An 18448-nucleotide genomic window follows, 5' to 3' on the forward strand; every position below is an offset into this window, starting at 1 on the left:
CCAGACATCTCGGCGGCTGTCTCCATCCTCTCTCGCCGTATGCAGCACTTCGGCATGGACCATTGGAAGGCTGCCAAGCACCTTCTTCGCTACATCAAGGGCACCTTGTCCTACACCATCAAGTACGCCGCCACTGGCGACACCAGCAACGGCAGCACTGCCGACGGCGTGCTCTCAGCGTACTCGGATGCGTCGTTCGCCTCCGACGTTGACACGCGACGTTCCCGCACGGGCTTCGTCGTCTTCTGTTCCACGGGCCCCGTGTCCTGGAACTCCAAGCTGCAGGCCACCGTAGCCACAGCCTCCGCCGACGCGGAGTACATGGCTCTCGCAGCCACCGCACAGGAACTCATGTTCCTTCGCCAACTCCAGGAGGAGCTCACCGGCGCCGTCCTGTGCGAGCCCACGCTCGTCCACACGGACAACCAGCCGGCGCAGCGCGTTGCCGAACACGCCGCCTCGCGCATGCGGCACATCCTCGTCAAGTACCACTACATCCGCGAGTGCGTCGACACAAAGAGGATTGTGCTGAGCTACCTCGCCACGGAGCATATGATCGCAGATCTTCTCACGAAGATCCTCCCTCGGCCCAAGACGGCTCAATTCAGCGCACGCCTCTTCTGCCTTGCAACAGGCAGCAAGAAAGCATCCACATCATCTGGTCTCACACGGGTCGCCGCTCACGCTGCATTCACCAACGACGTGGCAGCCCCTGACGGTTCACAGGCACCACAGGCCATGTGCCTTACACCAGGCCTCGTCTGACACGCCCTTCCTGTCCGTCATAGGGCCTCTGATCAGCGAGGACCACAGGCACGCCTTCCACGGGCCGGTTCTCTGCGCTGACCGGGCACCACAGGCACCATAGATGATCCTCTTCTGCGACTCTTTCCACGAGCGCCTCATTCATGCAATACTTCTCCTACACTGTGCCTTCCTCAACACGCACGCACCAAGTCACTTCCTACCATGAGCGCGCCCCAACCAACGTCCTCACCACAATACACACTACATTTCTTTGAGACTTCTGTTCACGTTCAACGACGCTTTACTCGATATGCTGACTCGAGAGTTCCCACACACTCAGACCAATGCAGATCATCAAGGGGTGCAACGCCACGGTAACTGTCTAAGATCATGTTGTCACGAATGCATATCACATGGCGCATGTCTAAGTTCTCAGGGGGATGCACAACAAGGAGCAACATCTGTCGCTGTCGCCCAAGCTTGAACACGGTACGACGAGGTCGGCGCCCACGCACAGCTGTCACCGTGTACGAGTTGGTACTGAGCCACTCCAGCGGGATGTTGAGTGACCAATTCCCTGGTGCTCTCTTCGGCTTGCCCAAGCCAGCGAGCGACCAACCGTTCCGGCGGTACTGGCGACAATACCGCAGACGGATTTTCTCAAACGAGGCAGGCGAAGCAACCACGCCCGAAAGCAGGTTGTTCACAGCATGCAATGCGCATCGAGTGCCTACTTGCTTCTGAACTAACCCATCACCTGCCCAGGACATCCCCACTGAGGATGGCCGCTTAACGGCGGTTTTCTTGGGATTGCTCATCTGCGGTTGAGGTGAACTCGCACACACAGCAGCTGTTCTGCGACGTTTCTTTGTCTTGGCCCACTTGAGCAATTTTCTCACGGATATGGTTTTCGGTTCAGTTTGCACACTTGTGGGTTCTGTCTTTGTACAATTTTTTGATTCGAATGAATTTTTATTCTATTTCGATTCGATGCACAATTAACGATTTTGTGCCGCCAAACATTTGAATCGAGCATGTCACTGCAAGTCACCACAGGTCACTGATGGAGGACTTCACGGGTACTGCACACAGCAGCTCTTCACTGGAGGGACTCGACACCAGCAAGCACGCCACTGCGGGGGAGTGTTGACATCACTGTTCCAGTGTCAATGCTTGCTGAGTCAGCAAATTCTGCTGTAAACGTTTCTGTGCACGTGCGCCCAGAAACGGGCGTTTCTGGTTGTTTTGCCACGTGGCACTTCTCTCTCTCCTCCAGTTTTCTGTCTATGTGTGAGAGTGTCTCTCAGTTCATGTTCATTCATCCTACATCCTTGTTTGCTCCACAACTCAAGTAAACACACACAACTCTCTCTTGCCAAGACAATCTCCCACACAACACACAGCACACTCTGCACACACAGCACACACAGCACACACACACACACAAGTCTCCAACAACAGCACCACCAGCATGAACTTACAACATCTGTGTCTGTGGTTGTGGTTGCTGCGTCTGTGTCCATGTCTGTGTCTGTGTCAGTGTCGGCGTTTGTTTGCGCATCTAGGTTTGCCACCGTGGCTAATGCTGTGTGTGCTGCGGCAGTGACTTGATCCATGGTTGCTGAGTCCGACGACTCTGCTGCTGTGTCTGTGTCCGTGTGCGCGTGTAGGTCTCTGCACGCTGTAGCTGTGTCTGTGTCTGTGTCCGTGTGCGCGTGTAGATCTCTGCACGCTGTGGCTGTGGCTGTGTCTGTGTCTGTGTGTGTGTCTGGGGTTGTCGCTGTGTCTGTGTCTGTGTCTGTGTCTGTGTGTGTGTCTGGGGTTGTCGTTGTGGTGGGTGGTGGCTCGCGTGGGGTGGTCCGCTTCAGGAGGGTCGCGAGACCCCTCACTGAAGCGGGCCGTTTCCCGGACACTGAGCATAGCCGTGGCCGGGCTTGCGGCAACGGAAGCAGGCGCCCTCGGCCATCAGTCGCTGGCGCTCCTCCGGTGTCAGCGGTGGCAGGCGCTTGCGTGGTCCATCGTCACGTCGCGGGGCCTGCTTGTTTGCCTGGTACTTGGAGGTGCCGCTTGAAGAGACTGACGTGCGGCGCGCGAAGTGGGTCCCGGATACATCCTTGGCTTGGTCCGCGTCCTCGGCGATCTTCATTGCTTGCACCAGGGTCGATGGGCTGGCCACCGATACCACTTGTCGAATCGTCGGGTGGAGTCCCATCAGGTAGAAGGCCAGCAGAAAGACCTCGCTTCGCTCCGACAGTTGGTCCGCCACGCGGTTGAAGTCTCCGTTGTAGGCTTGAACGTCCTTGGTCTGCCTGATGGCGCGGAGCTCGAAGACCAGCTGTAGTTGTCGAGATGGGTTGTGGAAGCGGTCGACGATCTTGTTCACGAGGTCGTCCGCCTTGACTGCGGAGTCGCTCATGAACTCCTTGGCGAAGGACTTGGCTCGTCCGTCGAGTTGCAGGTAGAGGTGGAGCTTCACTTGGCGGGCGTCCATCGTCGCGGAGGCGACCTCCAGGAGGAGCTTGGTATCGTCGGCCCAGTCGTGGACGTCCTCGGTCTTCGATCCCGAGAACTTGCGAAAAACGAAGTCCATCTTGTCGTGTGTCGAAAGGCACGGTTGAGCGAGAAGTTGATGTGGTCGGCTGTGGGTGGGTATGTGGTGTGTTGTGGTTTGCAAAGGTAGGGTCTCAATCACTCAATGGTCGGTGGACTTTGTGCAATCGCTACCATGTAAGCTCTTTGGTTGTGTCAGTGTACTGTGGTCGATGTCGTGGTCAAACAGTAAAACAAAAGAATGAACAAGACGAACGTGACACTCGCACAAAAGGGCATGAGCGGGTGCACAGAAAGAACAAGCAGGGAGAAACACGAGTACGAGAGCAAAAGCCGTAGGGGCTTTAGACAAAGGAAAACGAAAACAAAACAAAGGAGGGTTGCCACGTAGCGTGACAACAAACAAGCCAAGAGCAAAGGATACTGCTAAGAGCAATGCAACACTGCGGAGCAATGTAATTTGGGATGAGGTGGGAGAAGTGGTGAAAGACATGCGACAAGGCTCGGTCACGAAAGACGTGTGAAAAGAGTAGTAAAGAAGTGGGACAGAAAAGCACTGTCGACAGAGTCGACAAGTGCTTACAGTTCTGCTGTGAAGCCACTGAGTCGATGCGCGCGCGTGTGTGTGGGGCTTTCTGTGCTGCTTCTCCCTGTGCATGCGTGCGTCGTGCTGTTGGTCCTTCTTTCCTCAGTTACCTATCGCCTCCTTAACGCCACCCAGCGTTTCGCTTTACCCGTGTGAAGGTTGCAACAAGGCAACAGGCACAGCTTGTGTAACGTGTCATGCGCCATGCCTCCACATGTCACAAAAAACCAGCAAACCCTCAAGGCCATTCCACTCACAGTCTAACAAACAAAACACAAAGCACTCAAGTCAGCTCAGGACGACGAGAGCGGGCGCCACAGAGTCGACGTACTGCTGGGCGTTCCGAATGATGGAAACCTGTAGCCCGAACGCAGCAACAACAAATGATGTGAGCAGTGCTCATGCACGATGCAGAGGAAACTTCGCCCACCAAACACAATCACGCTCTGAAGAGCCGTGCGCACGCGCCGTACCTCCTCTGCAGTGTGCGATCTCTGTCGGTACTGCGCTGCATCAATCAAGCTCTTAAGCTTGGCCACCTCATGCTTGTGTTCCATGGTCACTGGGCCTGAAGGCAGTGGTGTTGGGGACAGTGGTGTGTCATATCGCAGTGTGACCTTGGCAGGGTGTACCGAGCCCATAGGTACCACTACACACCACCACACCACCACCACCTTTGACACAAAGCATTCATTGGCACCATGCCCCGCCCTTCACCCTTCGTCGCACACGCACGTACCAAAAGCCCGCTGGCATATCCGTGTACTCTGCAAGCAGAGAGCAAGGGCACCGGTAAAGTCGTGCGCCACGTCCACACCCACGCGGGCCAACTTGTCAAACACACCCTGCCATTAGCAGTGTGCGGCAGGGCGGAATGAAGGGAAGAGGAGAGGACGTGGAGGGAACGTGGATACACACGACGGCAAATGGTGAGTGAGGGCCAATTTTGGAGTGCTTGGCAGACACACAGGCAGGCTGGCAGACACACGGACACACACACACACACACACACACACACAAACATCACACACACAAACATACACGGACACACACACACACACACGCACACACAGACACGGACACACACACACACACACACGCACACAGACAAACACATAGACACAGACACACAGACACACAGACAGACACACAGATACGCAGACAGACACATGACTGGTGTACCGCGGCGATGGTGCAGGTTGGGGCAAGGTGGGATGCAAGGCACTCGGCGTGGTGAATGGCGGCACAGCGGACGTCGTGGGAAAGGAGGTTGCCCGTGAGGGCAGAGGAGAGGTGGTGTAGGCACGTGGACAACTCATCACGCAAATCGCAGCCGCACGGCAGCAGCGGGCCACTGTCATCGGACGCTGCCACCACCCGCACAACCACCTTGCCATCACCACCCTGATCACCACCCTGATCATCACCGTCACCGCCTTGATCGGCATCAGCTGCAGGCACGACGGCCAGCACCTTGAAGCCGCCACCTTCACTGCGGTCGCCGCTGCTGATGAGGAGTGCACGAAGGAGAACAGAGCGGAGGGAGGTCAGGTTGACAGCACCGGCGACCTCGGCCCATCCATATGCGGTTGCGCATCTTCGGCACCGCAGCGCCACTGGACGGCATTCCAGCAGCGACGGAAGGGGAGCGCGAAGCGTAGAAGATGTGGTGGTGGTGTTGGTGGAGGAGGAGGAGGGTGTGGTGGCAGGTGCCGGCGGCTGCCGCGGTTGCCCTTCATCATCACCGTCATCATCATCATCATCATCGTCATCATCAGCAGCATCATCGTCAGGGTTGTCATGGCAGCTGTCCGCAGCATGGGCAGCAGTGGCGCCGGGCCGGGGAGTGGTGTCAAGGGCCATCACGTCGGCTTCGAGTTTGCAGGTTGCGCATGCGCATTCAAACCCAAACTGTTGCAGACACGCGCGCCGCCGCTCAACAACCGGCGACACACACGCCAGTGGACCATACGAGATGCACACGCCCACGGGCGTCGTTGCTGCTGTTGGTGCTGTGTGGGCGGGGGCGATGGGACGGGCGGCGATGACGCGGAGGGAGCGACCAGCAAACGATTGCATTGCGTTTGGCCGGCAGTCGTGGTTGAACACACTCGAGCGCAGGAAAAGCGCACGCGCAACGCTGCTGTGCTGCACTTCCTCTGTACCTGCTCCGCCTTCACCACCGCCACGGTCGTCTTTATTGTTGGTGTCATGAGTATCGTCACCTCGTTTGTCGTGCTGGCCACGCTGGGCCACCACCAACCGCTTGTCGCTCAACAGCGGGTGGGCGAAACCAGGAAGGACCGGCACTGTCTTGTCGCTGCTTGATTTGCTGCGTTTTCTCACCATCGTCGCTGTCGTTGATGCTGTTGTTGTCGGCGTTGTTGTGGGGACTGAGAAGCTGTTGCAGCGCAGCACACCAATGACGTGGCATAGCACCAGCAGCTGCTGTCGATCATCACCATCACCGTCACCGTCATTGTCATCCACATCATCACTATCATAATTGTCATCATCAGCGTCAGCATTATCACTGTCATCACCATGCTTCGGCCACTGCGTTGCAGTGTGATACAAAGAGCAGCCATCGCCGCCTGCACACCCATGCCACGCCTGCCACTCGCGTGTGTTCTGCACGGCAGCAGCAGCCGCTTTGCGAACGGCGTCCACGCCGAGTGCTGTGCGCAGCAGTGGGAGCAGGCTGCTCATATCGGCCAACGCTCGATGGTGGTGGTGGTGGTGGCTGGGGCGCGTGTCGGCGTCGACATCAGTGCCGTGCGTGTGTGCCCCATCGGAGCAGTGCGACTGCAGCCGCCAGAATCGCTCTTGTGCCGATGATGATGATGATGATGATGATGATGATGATGATGATGATGATGATGATGATGATGATGATGATGATGATGATGATGATGAAGGGTAGAGGGACGCGAGGGTGACGGCAGCGTGGAGAACTTGCAGGTGGCGGTCGTCTGCTGGTGGCGACGAGAGATGTGAGAGCTCCTCCTCCACGGAGAGCACCTGCAACGATGGCAGTGGTGGTGGCGGCAGTGGTGAGCTGATGACGATGTTGTGTTCTCAAGCGCGTAAATTTGCAAGCAAGCAAGCAAGCACACACAGCAACACACACACACACACACACACACCCACCCACCCACCCACACACCCACACACCCACACACCCACCCACACACACACACACACACACACACACACACACGTGCGCATACATGCTGCGCAGCTGTGCGACAGCGTCGCGAGCAGAGGAAGGCGACTGCAGGTCGGCCGATGGGAAACAGGCACACGCGCCGCCGCCAGCACCACATGCACCGCCCCGCTCGCTCCTCCGGCCTGTGTGTATGTACGTGTGTAAGAGAGAGTGTGTAGCGTGCAGAGTGTGTTTGGAGTGTGAAGTGTGTGTATGTGGAGTGTGTTTGGAGTGTTGAGGGTGTGTTGAGGGTGTGTATGTGCAGATCATCGGCATGTGTTGCCAAGGGGTCAATCGTACATGTGCACACGACGCAAGGCATGCGCACAACATGTTGACCAACTTGAGTACGCCACTGAAGGCTTGTTCTTGCACGAGGAGGGTGCCTGCGTCCAAGCGCTCCACGGTCTATGTGTTGGTGTTTGGATATGATACATACGTCAGCGTAGAACAGATGGTGTGAGCGCATGAGCAAACAAACAGGTCATAGGTCGACGGACAGGTGTGCTGCATGCACACCCTCTCGTCAGTCAGCGTGCACATTTTCCTTGCACCTGGTATCCGCGACCGATGTGTTTGTCGTGGACTGGTGATACGCTGATGGCAGCATGCACGACATCATCATCTTCGATGCTTTTGGAGGCGTGGGTGCGTTGTGACTTGCGTCGGTGTTGGACCAGCCGCTTCTTTGCTTCCTTCTCACGAAACTCCAGCTTCTTTTGCTGTGTCTCCGTCAGCCTGTCGATTATATAAGTTGTGTGTGTGTTCGAGTGCGGGCAAGCGTTTGTGCACGTGTGTGCGTGTGTGTGTGTGTGCGGGTGTGAGCATTGAAACGAGCAAATCCAACACCCCCCCCCACACACACACATAGGGGTGCTGGTGCTTCTGAGTACCTGTCGCGAAGGGACGGCGTTGTGTTGAGCTGCGCAAGGTCTTCATGCGCGTTTGTCAGCAAGTACGCGAAATCCTGAGTCGTTGGCTCTGCTTCTGCATGAGATGTTGCTGGCGCGATCGTTGGCGCCGTGGCTACAGCTGTGTCCCAGAGCTTGAGCATTGCCCATGAGCGGTTGAGCAAAGCCAGCGCCACGCATTGTTGCTGATCTTGCTTGTGTGTGCCACCCCCGAGGTCTCGGATGGCCTGACACGGGGTGTGTGTGTGTGTGATGAATAACGATGTCAGTAAGTGGAAGAAGAAGGAGGAAGAGAAGAAGCAGGAAGAGAAACAGGCAAGTAAAGCGATCGGAGCACAAGTGAATCACTTGCAGCCACGAAGACACAAACACAGGCACATAATGTACAAAGACATTCACACACACACTGTCACACACACACACTGTCTCATCCACACACACTGTCTCATCCACACACACACACACACACACACCGTCTCATCCACACACACACACACACACACACACACACACACACATTCACTCACTCACGAAAGAGTAGAGGGTGGTTGCCAGTGCATAGTCGCCTTGTTTGAACGCATCATTGCCCAGCTTCCGCACAGCGTCAGGACCACCAACAGCACCGCTGCCGTCCTTTTCCTTCTTGTTCATCGTCTCCTCCGCTTCCTCCAAAGGCAAATTTGACCTCTGCCTAAAGGCAATTTTGCCCTCCAGTTCCCATGAGCGAGTGCGCAATTTCCCCTCTCTTTGTTTGTCCTGCCGTCGCCACAACACACGCACAAGCACCGCGACCTCATATCCTACAGCCACCTCCCTCCACTCTCTCCACCTCTCTTGCACACACAGATACAGATGACGCTGAGTGCGCAGGACCGGCGACGGTCCCTGATTGTGTTGGGCGTGTTCTGGTTCTTCACGGGCGTGGAGTATGCGGTGATTTTGCCGTCGGCATGGCAGTACCTGCAGAATCTGGGTGCGGAGCACAAGATCTGGCTGTCCATCTCCATCTCGTCCTTCTCCTTTGCCAACTTCCTGTTCTCGCCGCTGTACGGCCGGTTTGCGGACCGGTACTCCACAAAGACCATCCTCATCGTGTCCAACTTCTTCGAGCTGGTTGGCAACCTGCTCTACCTCATCGCCAACGACGTCTACACCAACGTGGAGTCGCGCTTCATCGCCGGCATGGGCGCGGCGGCGGGCTCGGCCATCTTCGCCTACGTCGGTCGCGTCTCCGAGACCCCGGCCGACCTTAACAGGAACATGGGCGCCATCATGACGGCGCGTGCCATCGGTCTCATCCTCGGGCCGGCCTTCAACTTCCTCCTGGTCAAGATCGACTGGCGCGTGGGCCAGTACAAGATTGACCCGTACAACAGCCCCGGCCTGCTCATGACCATCATCTGGCTCATCTGCCAGGTCATCGTCGTCAAGTACTTCAAGGACATCCCCAAGGCGGACGTGCAGGAGCTGCGCGTGGGCTCAAGCAGCGGCGACAAGGCGGAGGCAGACGTGGAGGCCTCCGCCACTACCGACCAGCAGCCGCAGCGTGTTGCCGGCGCCCACGGTGGTGAGAGCAGCACTGACCCCGCACACAGCGACAACGACGAGGATCCGCTCATCCCCACGGGCGAGGACGACACGCCAAAGTGCAGCGAATTCCTCGGCCTGGGCGTCATTGCGCTGCTGCTGGTGCAGTTCCTCAACATGTTCAACCAGACGGCATATGAGACGTTCATCACGCCCTTTACCCAGAACGTGTTCCACTGGAACCAGGTGGCCAACTCCATTGTGTACATGATCACCGCCTTTGTCGCCATCGCCGTCTACATCATCATCAGCAAACTCCAGTGCGTGTATTGTGTGTGTGTGTGTGCTTGTTTGTATTGTGTGTATTGTGTGTATTTGTGTGTTTGTATTCTGTATTGTGCGTGTATTGTGCGTGTATTGTGTGTTTGTGTGTGTTTGTGTGTGTGTGTATTCTGTATTGTGTGGGTGTGTGTATTGTGCACACATGTGTTATGTACAATTGTGTTGCGTACAATTGTGTTGCACGTGCCTTGTTTGTATGCGTCCTCTTTGTGTCTGCCATATTCCCCCCCCCCCCTTTTTTTCGTGCGCAAGCTGCGTGTGCGTGTGCCGGTGTGTTTCCCACCCACCACGATTCTGTGTCTTCAATCCATCGCTCATTCGGCGCCATGCACCAATCCACCCCCCCCCTCCATTCATGCCAGGCCCAAATACGGCATTCTGGACCGCACGGAGATCCTGGTTGGCGTTGTGCTGCAGCTGTTTGGCTTCATCATCTTCTGGTTGCTCCCTGCTCACAACGCAGGCCAGCTGTGGAAGTTTGCGCTCGGCTCGGTCGTGTTCGTTGGCGGCCTCCCCTTTGTCTACATTGCTCCCGCCCTCCAGGCCAAGCTCACCACCATGCGCACACAGGTAGCGATGTGTGAGTGTGGTGTGTGTGTGTGAGTGTGTGTGTGGTGTGTGTGTGTGAGTGTGTGTGTGGTGTGTGTGTGTGTGTGTGTGTGTGTGTGTGTGTGTGTGTGTGTGTGATTGCCACGCTACCGTCATCCTGATGATCACCGCCATTCTCACCACCATCACCATCACCTTCTTCTCCACCACCACCACCACCACCACCCGTCCTCTCCACCATGTCAGGGTCTTGGTCAGGGCATCCGCCGGTCGGTGATGAGCGCTGCGCAGATCATTGGACCGCTGTGGGCCACGCTCTCTGGCGACGACAACGGCGCATACTTCTGGGGCGGCATGGTTGGCCTCACTGCCCTGTGCGTTGTCATCATGGTCCTGGCCTGGAAGGCGCTCTACTTCCCCATGATGGCGAAACCAAAGGCGCCGCCCTCGCCGCCCAAGGGGTCCGGTGTCCTCACGGAGGCGACGCACGACAGGGAGGACCGCGAGGATAGGCCCCTGCTTGCCTCGTCACGCACCAGCAGCGTGCGCAGTGAGGATGACGCAATGCTCCGCCCGGGATCGTTTAGGGAGGACCCCAAGGGTGGCATTGTTCGCCACCACGGCAGCATCAACTGATCCCAAGCACGCAAGCACAAGATTTGCTTCTGCTGCTTCGTGCGCGCATGTGTGTGCGTGTGTTTGTATTTGTGTGCGTGATTGTGTGTGTTTGTATTTGTGTATGTGATTGTGTGTGTGCTTGTGTTTGTGTGTGTGTGTGTGTGCTTGTACGTGTGTGTGTGCTTGTTGTATTCGTTGTTTTGCCTCATTCGCGTCGGCATCTTGTGCAACAACTTTCATCTGCGTGTTTCGTTGGTTGCGAGTGCTGACTTTTGTTTGATCGACCCTTCTTCCCCTCGCCATCACTGTTGGGGTTTGCCCTTTACTCGCTCTCTGCTCTCTCTCTCTCCTCCCCCCCCTCTCTCGCTTGCTCTTACCCCGACCTAGCTCGTTCCCTGTCGCATTTCCACCACTCACTGCCACCAGCAGCGTGGTTCAACCGTTAGGCGCTTGCATGCTTGCTTTGTTCTCTGTTGCCGTGTTGCAGTCAATGTCTCCGCTCCCCAGTGCACTTGTGAACTGCGACGTTGCTTTCTTCTCGACCATTTGGTTTTGCCGTTTTGCTTCATGTGCTACGATACAAGTACAAGAATGCTATCTTCATGCATCTTCGATCTGTTGCACAATCGTGTCACTGTATCTCCAATCCAAGTGACACCACACCAGCCGTGTTAACACACACACACACACACACACACACACGCACACACACACACACACACACACACACACTCTCTCTCTCTCTGTCGCGTGTCCTCTTGCACACCACCGGCTCTGTCACGCGCTGCTGCTGCTTGTCTCTGTCTTGGGCGCCTTGGCTGCCGGCTCACCATCACGATCATCACCATCACCACCATCACCATCACGATCATCACCATCATCATGATCAGCAGCATCAGCGTTGGGTGGTGCTGTGTCGTATGCGGCGTCTGGCGGGAGCGGGAATGAGATGCACACCATCCGTTTGTTGGGTCCCACATCACGCACGTCCCGGAACAAAATCGGCTGCAGCAGAGGCATTGGAGGAGGTGGTGATGGGTGAGTGGGGTGAAGAAGGGTGGCTGGGGTGCAGTGCAGGGGCAACAACAACAACAACAACAGCAACAGCAGTGGCAACAGCAGTGGCAGCAGCAGCAGCAACGACGACGACGACAGTTGCTTTGATTATCCGACGGCACAAGTCATTGATTTGCGCGCACCTCCTGCAGCGGGTGTCCGATTCGCTCCTCAATGCGGGAAATCACATCCGCTCGCCGGTCCTCTGCCTGCAGGCAAACACAACACCAACTGACTTGAACAATTGAAACGTTGCGATTTCGCAGTGCGTATCGTACACGCACATGCACAGATGTGCACCCACATATGCATATACACACAAACAGACACACACAGACACACAGACATACATAGACACACACACACACATGCACAAACACGACAAACACACCATACAGACAAATATGCACACATTTGCGCACAAGCGTGGCGTACGGTTGAGAAGCAGTGGCAGTGGATGGTCGGGAGTGGGAGGCGGCGGTGCGTGTCTGCGGTGTACGCGCCACGGAACACGTCCGTAAACTCAATGGAGGAGGCAGGCAGGTTCATCGTCACATGCGTGAAGGGCCGCCATTGCTGAAGAACACCAGCAGGCGTGGTGGTGAATGTGAGCGGATACCAACACGAACAGCGGATGATGAAATGGCAATTGCGCACGTGTGCCTGTGAGTGTGTGTATGCATGTGTGTGTGTGTGTGTGTGTTCATGTGTTTGGTTGCTCACCTTGTCGCCATCAGGTGCTTCGAGCACCTTGGCAATGACGTGTCTATCAACCAAATGAAAAGCCCGAGGGGGGGGGCTTAACGTGAGCCTCAACAAATAGACAGCGACTGTTACATACATCCCACACACACAACACACACACACACACACACATCTACACACACACACACACACACACATACACACACACATACACACACATGCACACACGCAAGCACACACGCAAGCACGCGCGCATACATCGCACACACCTGACAAAGTCGCGCGCGTCCATGTTGAAGGGGAAGACGCGGCGGGCGAGCTTGTTGATGGCAATGTTGTGCACCAGCGCCTCATATGACATGGGGTTGAGGTCGTTTGCATATGCCATGCAGCCGCGTTTCCCCGCGGGGAGAGCAAACGGCCCCACGCCAGCCATCATGTCGCACAGCACGTCGCCCTTCTTCATCTTGGACACGATGCGCTCGTGTTCCTTTTGCAGCCGCGAGTTCCAGTACACGCGCGAAAAGTCAAACTCAAACCAGCAGCCGTTCTCCTTGACACGGCAGGCGTAGTCGTCGTCCCCGGCAAGCAGCTCCATCTTGAAGAAGCGGAACGTGGTGTCGATGGCGTTGAGCTTGTTCACCACCGTGCGCAGCCGCGTGTTCTTGTCCAGGATGACCTGCCCAATGAAGTGCTTGTAAGGCAGCTGGTGCTCCCGCAGGTTCATGTGTGCCAGGTGCCCGACCGTTTCGAAGGACGTGGTCACCTCGTCAAAGCTCTCCGGCAGCGCCGCCTTGAGCACGTGCTCCGCCGACCAGTAGTCGTAGCCGACCGTCACCGTGAATTGCTCCAACTGGCGCGTGACGTTGTGTGTGTGTGTGTGTGTGTGTGTGTGTGTGTGTGTGTGTGTGTGTGTGTGTGTGTGTGTGTGTGTGTGTAGAATCAAATAAACGCCAAACATTGAGATGCATCGGGCACTTTACAGACCCAGGTAGGTGGTGAACGTACAAACATGGACGACACGCGCGCACACACACACACACGTGTACAGCATGTAGACACATATGTACAAACACACAGACAAGCACACACGCAGATAGACGATGCGCGTGTTCTTTGCCTCACCTGTGGGACAGGTTGATCCTTGAAGACGGGCGCGAGTGCTTGGCGAATCTCTTGCTCGGTCTTTGTGGGGCTGAACAGCACATACCGCTCTGCGATCGTCTTTGCCACTGTTGATGAGCTGCTCTCTTCTCCCGTCTCTGCTGCTCCCATTTTCCCCACATCGCCTTCTTCATTGTGTTGTTGTTGTTGTTGTTGTTGTTGTTGTTGTTGTTGGGCAGGGGGAGAGGGAACGCCCTGCACAGCAGCGTAGCGTGGAAGGCGAAGCAGCAGCGCAGAGCATGCGCGCATTATTGTCTGCACCAGCGCCGCGCTCACACGCACACATGGCACCGACACGCGCACGTCAAACAGCTTGCGATCAAAGTTGCGCGGGTTTGCCAAGAAATGCGACGAGTCCAGTTTGCCCAGCGTCAACGTATCCTGCGACATGGCTCTATGTGTGTGTGTGTATGTATGTGTGTGTATGTGTGTGTGTGTGTGTGTGTGAGTGTGTGTGTGTGTGTTTGAGGAGTGCACTGTCTGTTGTATCGTCTGTCTCTTGATCAACGTGGGTTTGGCTTTCTGCTGAGTCAGCAGTTTCCGCCATCGACCAATACCACAACCCAAGACAGCAAGAAGCAAGCAGCAGACGTCAACTCAACGTCGAACACACACACACACACACACACACACACACACACACACACACACACACACACACACACACACACACACACACACACACAGCCGACACACACTCACGCAGCCGACACACATCGACGATGACAGACGACTACACGCCGTTGTTGTCGCCACAAACGGCAACGGAGAGCACAACAGTTGGAGCGACGGCGCCGGCGTTTCGCAGGAAATGGCTGACGGTGGCGCTGCTGGTTGGCATCAACCTTCTCAACTACCTCGATCGCTTCACCATCAGCGGCATCCTGCCAAACCTCAAGGACGCAAGCGAGTCACACCTCGACCATGACGTCTCCGACAGCCAGGGCGGTCTCCTCATGACCGTCTTCATCGCCAGGTGTGATTGTGTTTGTATGTGTTTATGTGAGTGAGTGTGTGTGTGCGTTGACACATGTGTGTGTGTGTGTGTGTGCGTTGACACGTGTGTGTATTTGTTTATGTGTGTGTATGCGTGTGGTTACATGTGTGTGTGTGCGTGTGCGTGTGCGTGTGCGTGTGCGTGTGCGTGTGCGTGTGTGTATGCGAGTTTGTCTTTGTGTTGGTGCCCAAGGAGGTGTTCGTTTGTTCGGGTTCCAAGCTCCGCTGACTCCGCATGCGTGTGATGAACACTCCCATTGACATCTCCGTTCCTTTTCTTCTGCGCGGCTGTTGTGTTCTTCAGCTACATGGTGTTCTCCCCGGTTTTCGGGTACCTTGGCGACCGTTTCAACCGCAAGATCCTCATCACTGTGGGTATCATCTTCTGGTCCATCTTCACTGTCGGCGGCTCCTTCTCCCAGGTACACGCCGGTTAGGATCCCATGCCTGCGGGCCATGATTGTGTGCGTGCGTGCGTGTACATGTGTGCTTGTGCTTGTGTGTGTGTGTGTGTGATCTGATACCATTCACTTGAACCGCGATGTGAATGTCTTGGATCGCGTTGCTCGCCATGCACACACACACACACACACCCTCGCTCACATACGCTCTGTCATTGTCATGATCGCGGCAACAACTGCAATGGCAGACGTATGTGCAACTGCTCATTGCACGCGGTCTGGTGGGTGTTGGGGAGGCCAGCTATGCCACCATCGCCCCAACAATCATCGCAGACCTCTACCCGGCCGTGAGTGCAAATCAGCGTGTGCATGTGTTCTTATTTGCTTGTTTGCTCGCGAGCGTGCGATTGCGTGTCCTTGCTTGCTTGCTTGTGTTTGCGTGTTGAGGCCATTGTTGCTGACCGAAGTGATGCGATGGCAACCGGAGCTCTGCTTTCTCGTTGCATCTTGCTCACACGCATTTTGCCTGCATGCACGTGTGCAGGACGAGCGCACCTTTATGCTGTCGGTCTTCTACCTGGCCATCCCCGTTGGCGCGTGAGTTGCCGTGATGTCATTCCATCTCTTCACACAGACACAGACACAGACACAGACACACACACACAGACACAGACACAGACACACACACACACACACACACACAGACACAGACACACACACACAGACACAGACACACACACAGACACACACACACACACACACAGACACACACACAGACACAGAAAGACACACATTTCCCCTTGTTCCGGCTCACCGCACTGCGTCCATCCCCGACGCTTCTGTCGCTAGGGCTATGGGTTTCATGGTTGGCGCTGAGGTTGCTGCTGCCCTGGGCAGCTGGCGCTGGGCTCTTCGCATCTCCCCTCCAAGTGAGCACCCCATCAGTTTACTATTTCCTCATATCGGCCTTTTGCATGGCACACATTTTTGCTGCATCAAGTGCACACACACATACACACACACACACACACACACACACACACACACACACACACACACACACACACACACACACACACACACACACACACACGCACGCACACACCCCGCCATGTGGCTGCAGTTGGGCTGGCGCTGGCCCTTGCGCTGTTCTTCTTCACGCGCGATCCACCACGTGGCGCCAGCGACGGGCACGCACACGAAGATGGTAAGGTCCCATGTCCTGTCGGTTCGCTGAACGAGCGAATTGCAAATCACCCCGGCCTGCCACCACCTCACACATCATCATCATCCTCACATCATTTTTCACCACCATGAACACCACCACCACGTGCATGACGTGCAGCCAAGAACAGCGCCAGCGGGCTGGAGGCGTTTCTTGACGATGTGCGCGGCATTCTTCGCGTCCCGACGTTCATCTGGTCCACGCTCGGCTTCACCGCCGTCACCTTCACCTCGGGCGCCATGGCCCAGTGGGCGCCCACGTTTGTGTATCGCCAGGCGCACGAGGCCGGCAGCAGCATGAGCTCGGCAACGGCGGCGCTCGCTTTCGGTGCCGTCACGTGCGCTGCTGGCATCATCGGCACCCTGGGCGGATCCTGGCTCTCAAAGGTTGGCGCGCGCGCATGTGTGTGTGTGTGTGCGTGTGTGCGTGCTTGTGTTTGTGTGTGTGTGTGTTTGTGTGTGTGTGTGTTTGTGTGTGTGTGTTTGTGTGTGTGTGTTTGTGTGTGTGTGTTTGTGTGTGTGTGCTTTTGCATCAGCGCACATTTTCATGCCTGCTTGTGTTTGTCTCACGCCCCACTACATCACCACCACTCGTCTCACACAACCGCCGCCGCTTGCACCACCACCACCGCTTGCACCACCACCACCACCACCACCGCAGCGGTACGCGCCGCGAACGGGTGCGATTGACTCGTACATCTGCGGCGTGGGGATGCTGCTTGCCGTGTTCTTCATGGGCATCTCCATCCCCATCGCATCATACAGTATGCCCCTCTTCTGGCTCACAATCGTCCTCGGAGAGGTGCGCTCGAACACATGTGTTTGTGTGTGTGTTTGTGAGTGTGTGTGTGTGTGTGTTTGTGAGTGTGTGTGTGTGTGTGTGTGTGCTCGCATGTACGTGCGTTTACATGACTACCCTTGTCAATTCACATTCAACCCCTGCCACATATTCCCCCCCCCCCTGTGCAGATTGCGCTGTGCCTCAACTGGGCGCCGTCTGCCGCCATCACCCTCTACGTCATCGTCCCGCAGCGCGTGCGTTTGTGTTGTGATGCATGATGAGCTGTCTTGCATCTTCTTACACTTCTCTCCGAATGACGGCTTTTGTCGCACTCACGTGCTCATATCGCCAACACCACTGCCGTCACCACAGCGCGCCTCTGCTGAGGCCGTCAACATCCTGATGACTCATCTCCTCGGCGACGCGTTCAGCCCGTACCTCATTGGCCTGGTCAGTCACCGAGCTTGTGGCGGGGTTGCTGTTGTTGATGGCGATGATGGTGTTGATGGTGATGAACATGGTGGTGGTGAGGATGTGCCGTTGTCGTTGCCGCTGTTGTCGTTGTTTGCAGCAGTTCGGACCGGAATTGACACGTCAGAAATACCTTTGGCTGAAACTTGTGTCATTTGTAATGGTGCTGATGATATCAGGTGTCGGACACGCTGAAGAAGCATTACAACATGACAGCCGTACGTGCACACACACACACATACACACACACACATGTTGGTGTTTCTTCGGGCTCGCTTGCGCAGTTGTGTGTGCGTTGGTACCTCGACACATGCAATGTTACACCCTCACACCCACATCCACGTACACTCACGAACATACGCCTCACACACACACACTCACGCCCTCCCCCCTCCCCCTCCTCAGGGCGATGCACTGATGCTGTCGCTGTTCATCGCCGTCGTCGTTGCGCTTCTCGGCGCTGCGGCATATCTCCGCTCGAGCAAGACCGTGCAGCGAGACAAGTGAGCACGCATGACTGCTGCCTTTGGCGCACATGCTTGCGTACGGTTGTTGGCACAGAGTTGACATGCAAGTTTGCACGTGCACCAACTCACCACACACACACACACA

At 56.1% G+C, this 18448-nt stretch overlaps 7 protein-coding genes across 7 annotated transcripts in view; 3 read left to right on the forward strand and 4 right to left on the reverse strand.

The window, feature by feature from the left end:
• Positions 1-26, reverse strand: part of PTSG_12469 (uncharacterized protein) — a gene marked incomplete at both ends in the record, with an annotated part of 6053 nt that extends 6027 nt beyond the window's left edge. The window contains one exon of the mRNA XM_004992025.1: positions 7-26. Coding sequence (XP_004992082.1) covers positions 7-26 — 20 coding nt within the window. The remainder of the gene's footprint in view (positions 1-6) is intronic.
• A 28-nt stretch (positions 27-54) lies between these two features.
• On the forward strand, positions 55-765 carry PTSG_12470 (uncharacterized protein; the record flags this gene model as incomplete). The annotated part of the gene is made up of 1 exon (XM_004992026.1): positions 55-765. The coding sequence occupies one exon, from the start codon at positions 55-57 to the stop codon at positions 763-765; it is 711 nt and encodes a 236-aa protein (XP_004992083.1).
• A 1867-nt stretch (positions 766-2632) lies between these two features.
• Positions 2633-3337, reverse strand: PTSG_12471 (uncharacterized protein; the record flags this gene model as incomplete). The annotated part of the gene is made up of 1 exon (XM_004992027.1): positions 2633-3337. The coding sequence occupies one exon, from the start codon at positions 3335-3337 to the stop codon at positions 2633-2635; it is 705 nt and encodes a 234-aa protein (XP_004992084.1).
• Positions 3338-3974: 637 nt separating this feature from the next.
• On the reverse strand, positions 3975-8680 carry PTSG_12472 (histidine-rich metal-binding polypeptide). Its single transcript, XM_004992028.1, has 9 exons — positions 8534-8680; positions 7985-8229; positions 7646-7829; positions 7435-7499; positions 7114-7234; positions 5066-6904; positions 4623-4728; positions 4357-4451; positions 3975-4240 (listed from the first exon to the last, which is right to left on the reverse strand). The coding sequence occupies exons 1-9, from the start codon at positions 8651-8653 to the stop codon at positions 4172-4174; spliced, it is 2844 nt and encodes a 947-aa protein (XP_004992085.1). The 5' UTR covers positions 8654-8680; the 3' UTR covers positions 3975-4171.
• A 46-nt stretch (positions 8681-8726) lies between these two features.
• PTSG_06693 (uncharacterized protein) lies at positions 8727-11690 on the forward strand. The gene is made up of 3 exons (XM_004992029.1): positions 8727-9849; positions 10234-10441; positions 10667-11690. The coding sequence occupies exons 1-3, from the start codon at positions 8855-8857 to the stop codon at positions 11054-11056; spliced, it is 1593 nt and encodes a 530-aa protein (XP_004992086.1). The 5' UTR covers positions 8727-8854; the 3' UTR covers positions 11057-11690.
• Positions 11691-11815: 125 nt separating this feature from the next.
• Positions 11816-14353, reverse strand: PTSG_06694 (SAM binding domain-containing protein; the record flags this gene model as incomplete). Its single annotated transcript, XM_004992030.1, has 6 exons — positions 11816-12043; positions 12238-12303; positions 12530-12670; positions 13038-13652; positions 13925-14158; positions 14267-14353. 6 exons carry the CDS (start codon positions 14351-14353, stop codon positions 11816-11818), a joined length of 1371 nt encoding a protein of 456 aa, XP_004992087.1.
• A 270-nt stretch (positions 14354-14623) lies between these two features.
• Positions 14624-18343, forward strand: PTSG_06695 (uncharacterized protein; the record flags this gene model as incomplete). Its single annotated transcript, XM_004992031.1, has 12 exons — positions 14624-14939; positions 15264-15381; positions 15609-15707; positions 15905-15957; positions 16210-16289; positions 16484-16567; positions 16706-16971; positions 17246-17386; positions 17554-17619; positions 17738-17815; positions 18016-18054; positions 18242-18343. The coding sequence occupies exons 1-12, from the start codon at positions 14686-14688 to the stop codon at positions 18341-18343; spliced, it is 1380 nt and encodes a 459-aa protein (XP_004992088.1). The 5' UTR covers positions 14624-14685.
• Positions 18344-18448: the final 105 nt, after the last annotated feature.

The sequence above is a fragment of the Salpingoeca rosetta genome (assembly GCF_000188695.1).
Source record: "Salpingoeca rosetta unplaced genomic scaffold supercont1.18, whole genome shotgun sequence".
NCBI lineage: Eukaryota > Choanoflagellata > Craspedida > Salpingoecidae > Salpingoeca > Salpingoeca rosetta.

Bases quoted from the DNA above. Each gene is read 5' to 3' on its own strand.
- PTSG_12472 (XM_004992028.1), bottom strand. From the start codon at position 8,653: ATGAACAAGAAGGAAAAGGACGGCAGCGGTGCTGTTGGTGGTCCTGAC. The intron at 7,830-7,984 runs GTACTCAGAAGC...TATAATCGACAG, and splicing joins ACGCCGTCCCTTCGCGACAG to GCTGACGGAGACACAGCAAA. The intron at 7,235-7,434 runs GTTGGTCAACAT...ACATACACACAG, and splicing joins GCCTTCAGTGGCGTACTCAA to GCCGGAGGAGCGAGCGGGGC.
- PTSG_06693 (XM_004992029.1), top strand. From the start codon at position 8,855: ATGACGCTGAGTGCGCAGGACCGGCGACGGTCCCTGATTGTGTTGGGC. The intron at 9,850-10,233 runs GTGCGTGTATTG...CATTCATGCCAG, and splicing joins ATCATCATCAGCAAACTCCA to GCCCAAATACGGCATTCTGG. The intron at 10,442-10,666 runs GTAGCGATGTGT...CCACCATGTCAG, and splicing joins TCACCACCATGCGCACACAG to GGTCTTGGTCAGGGCATCCG.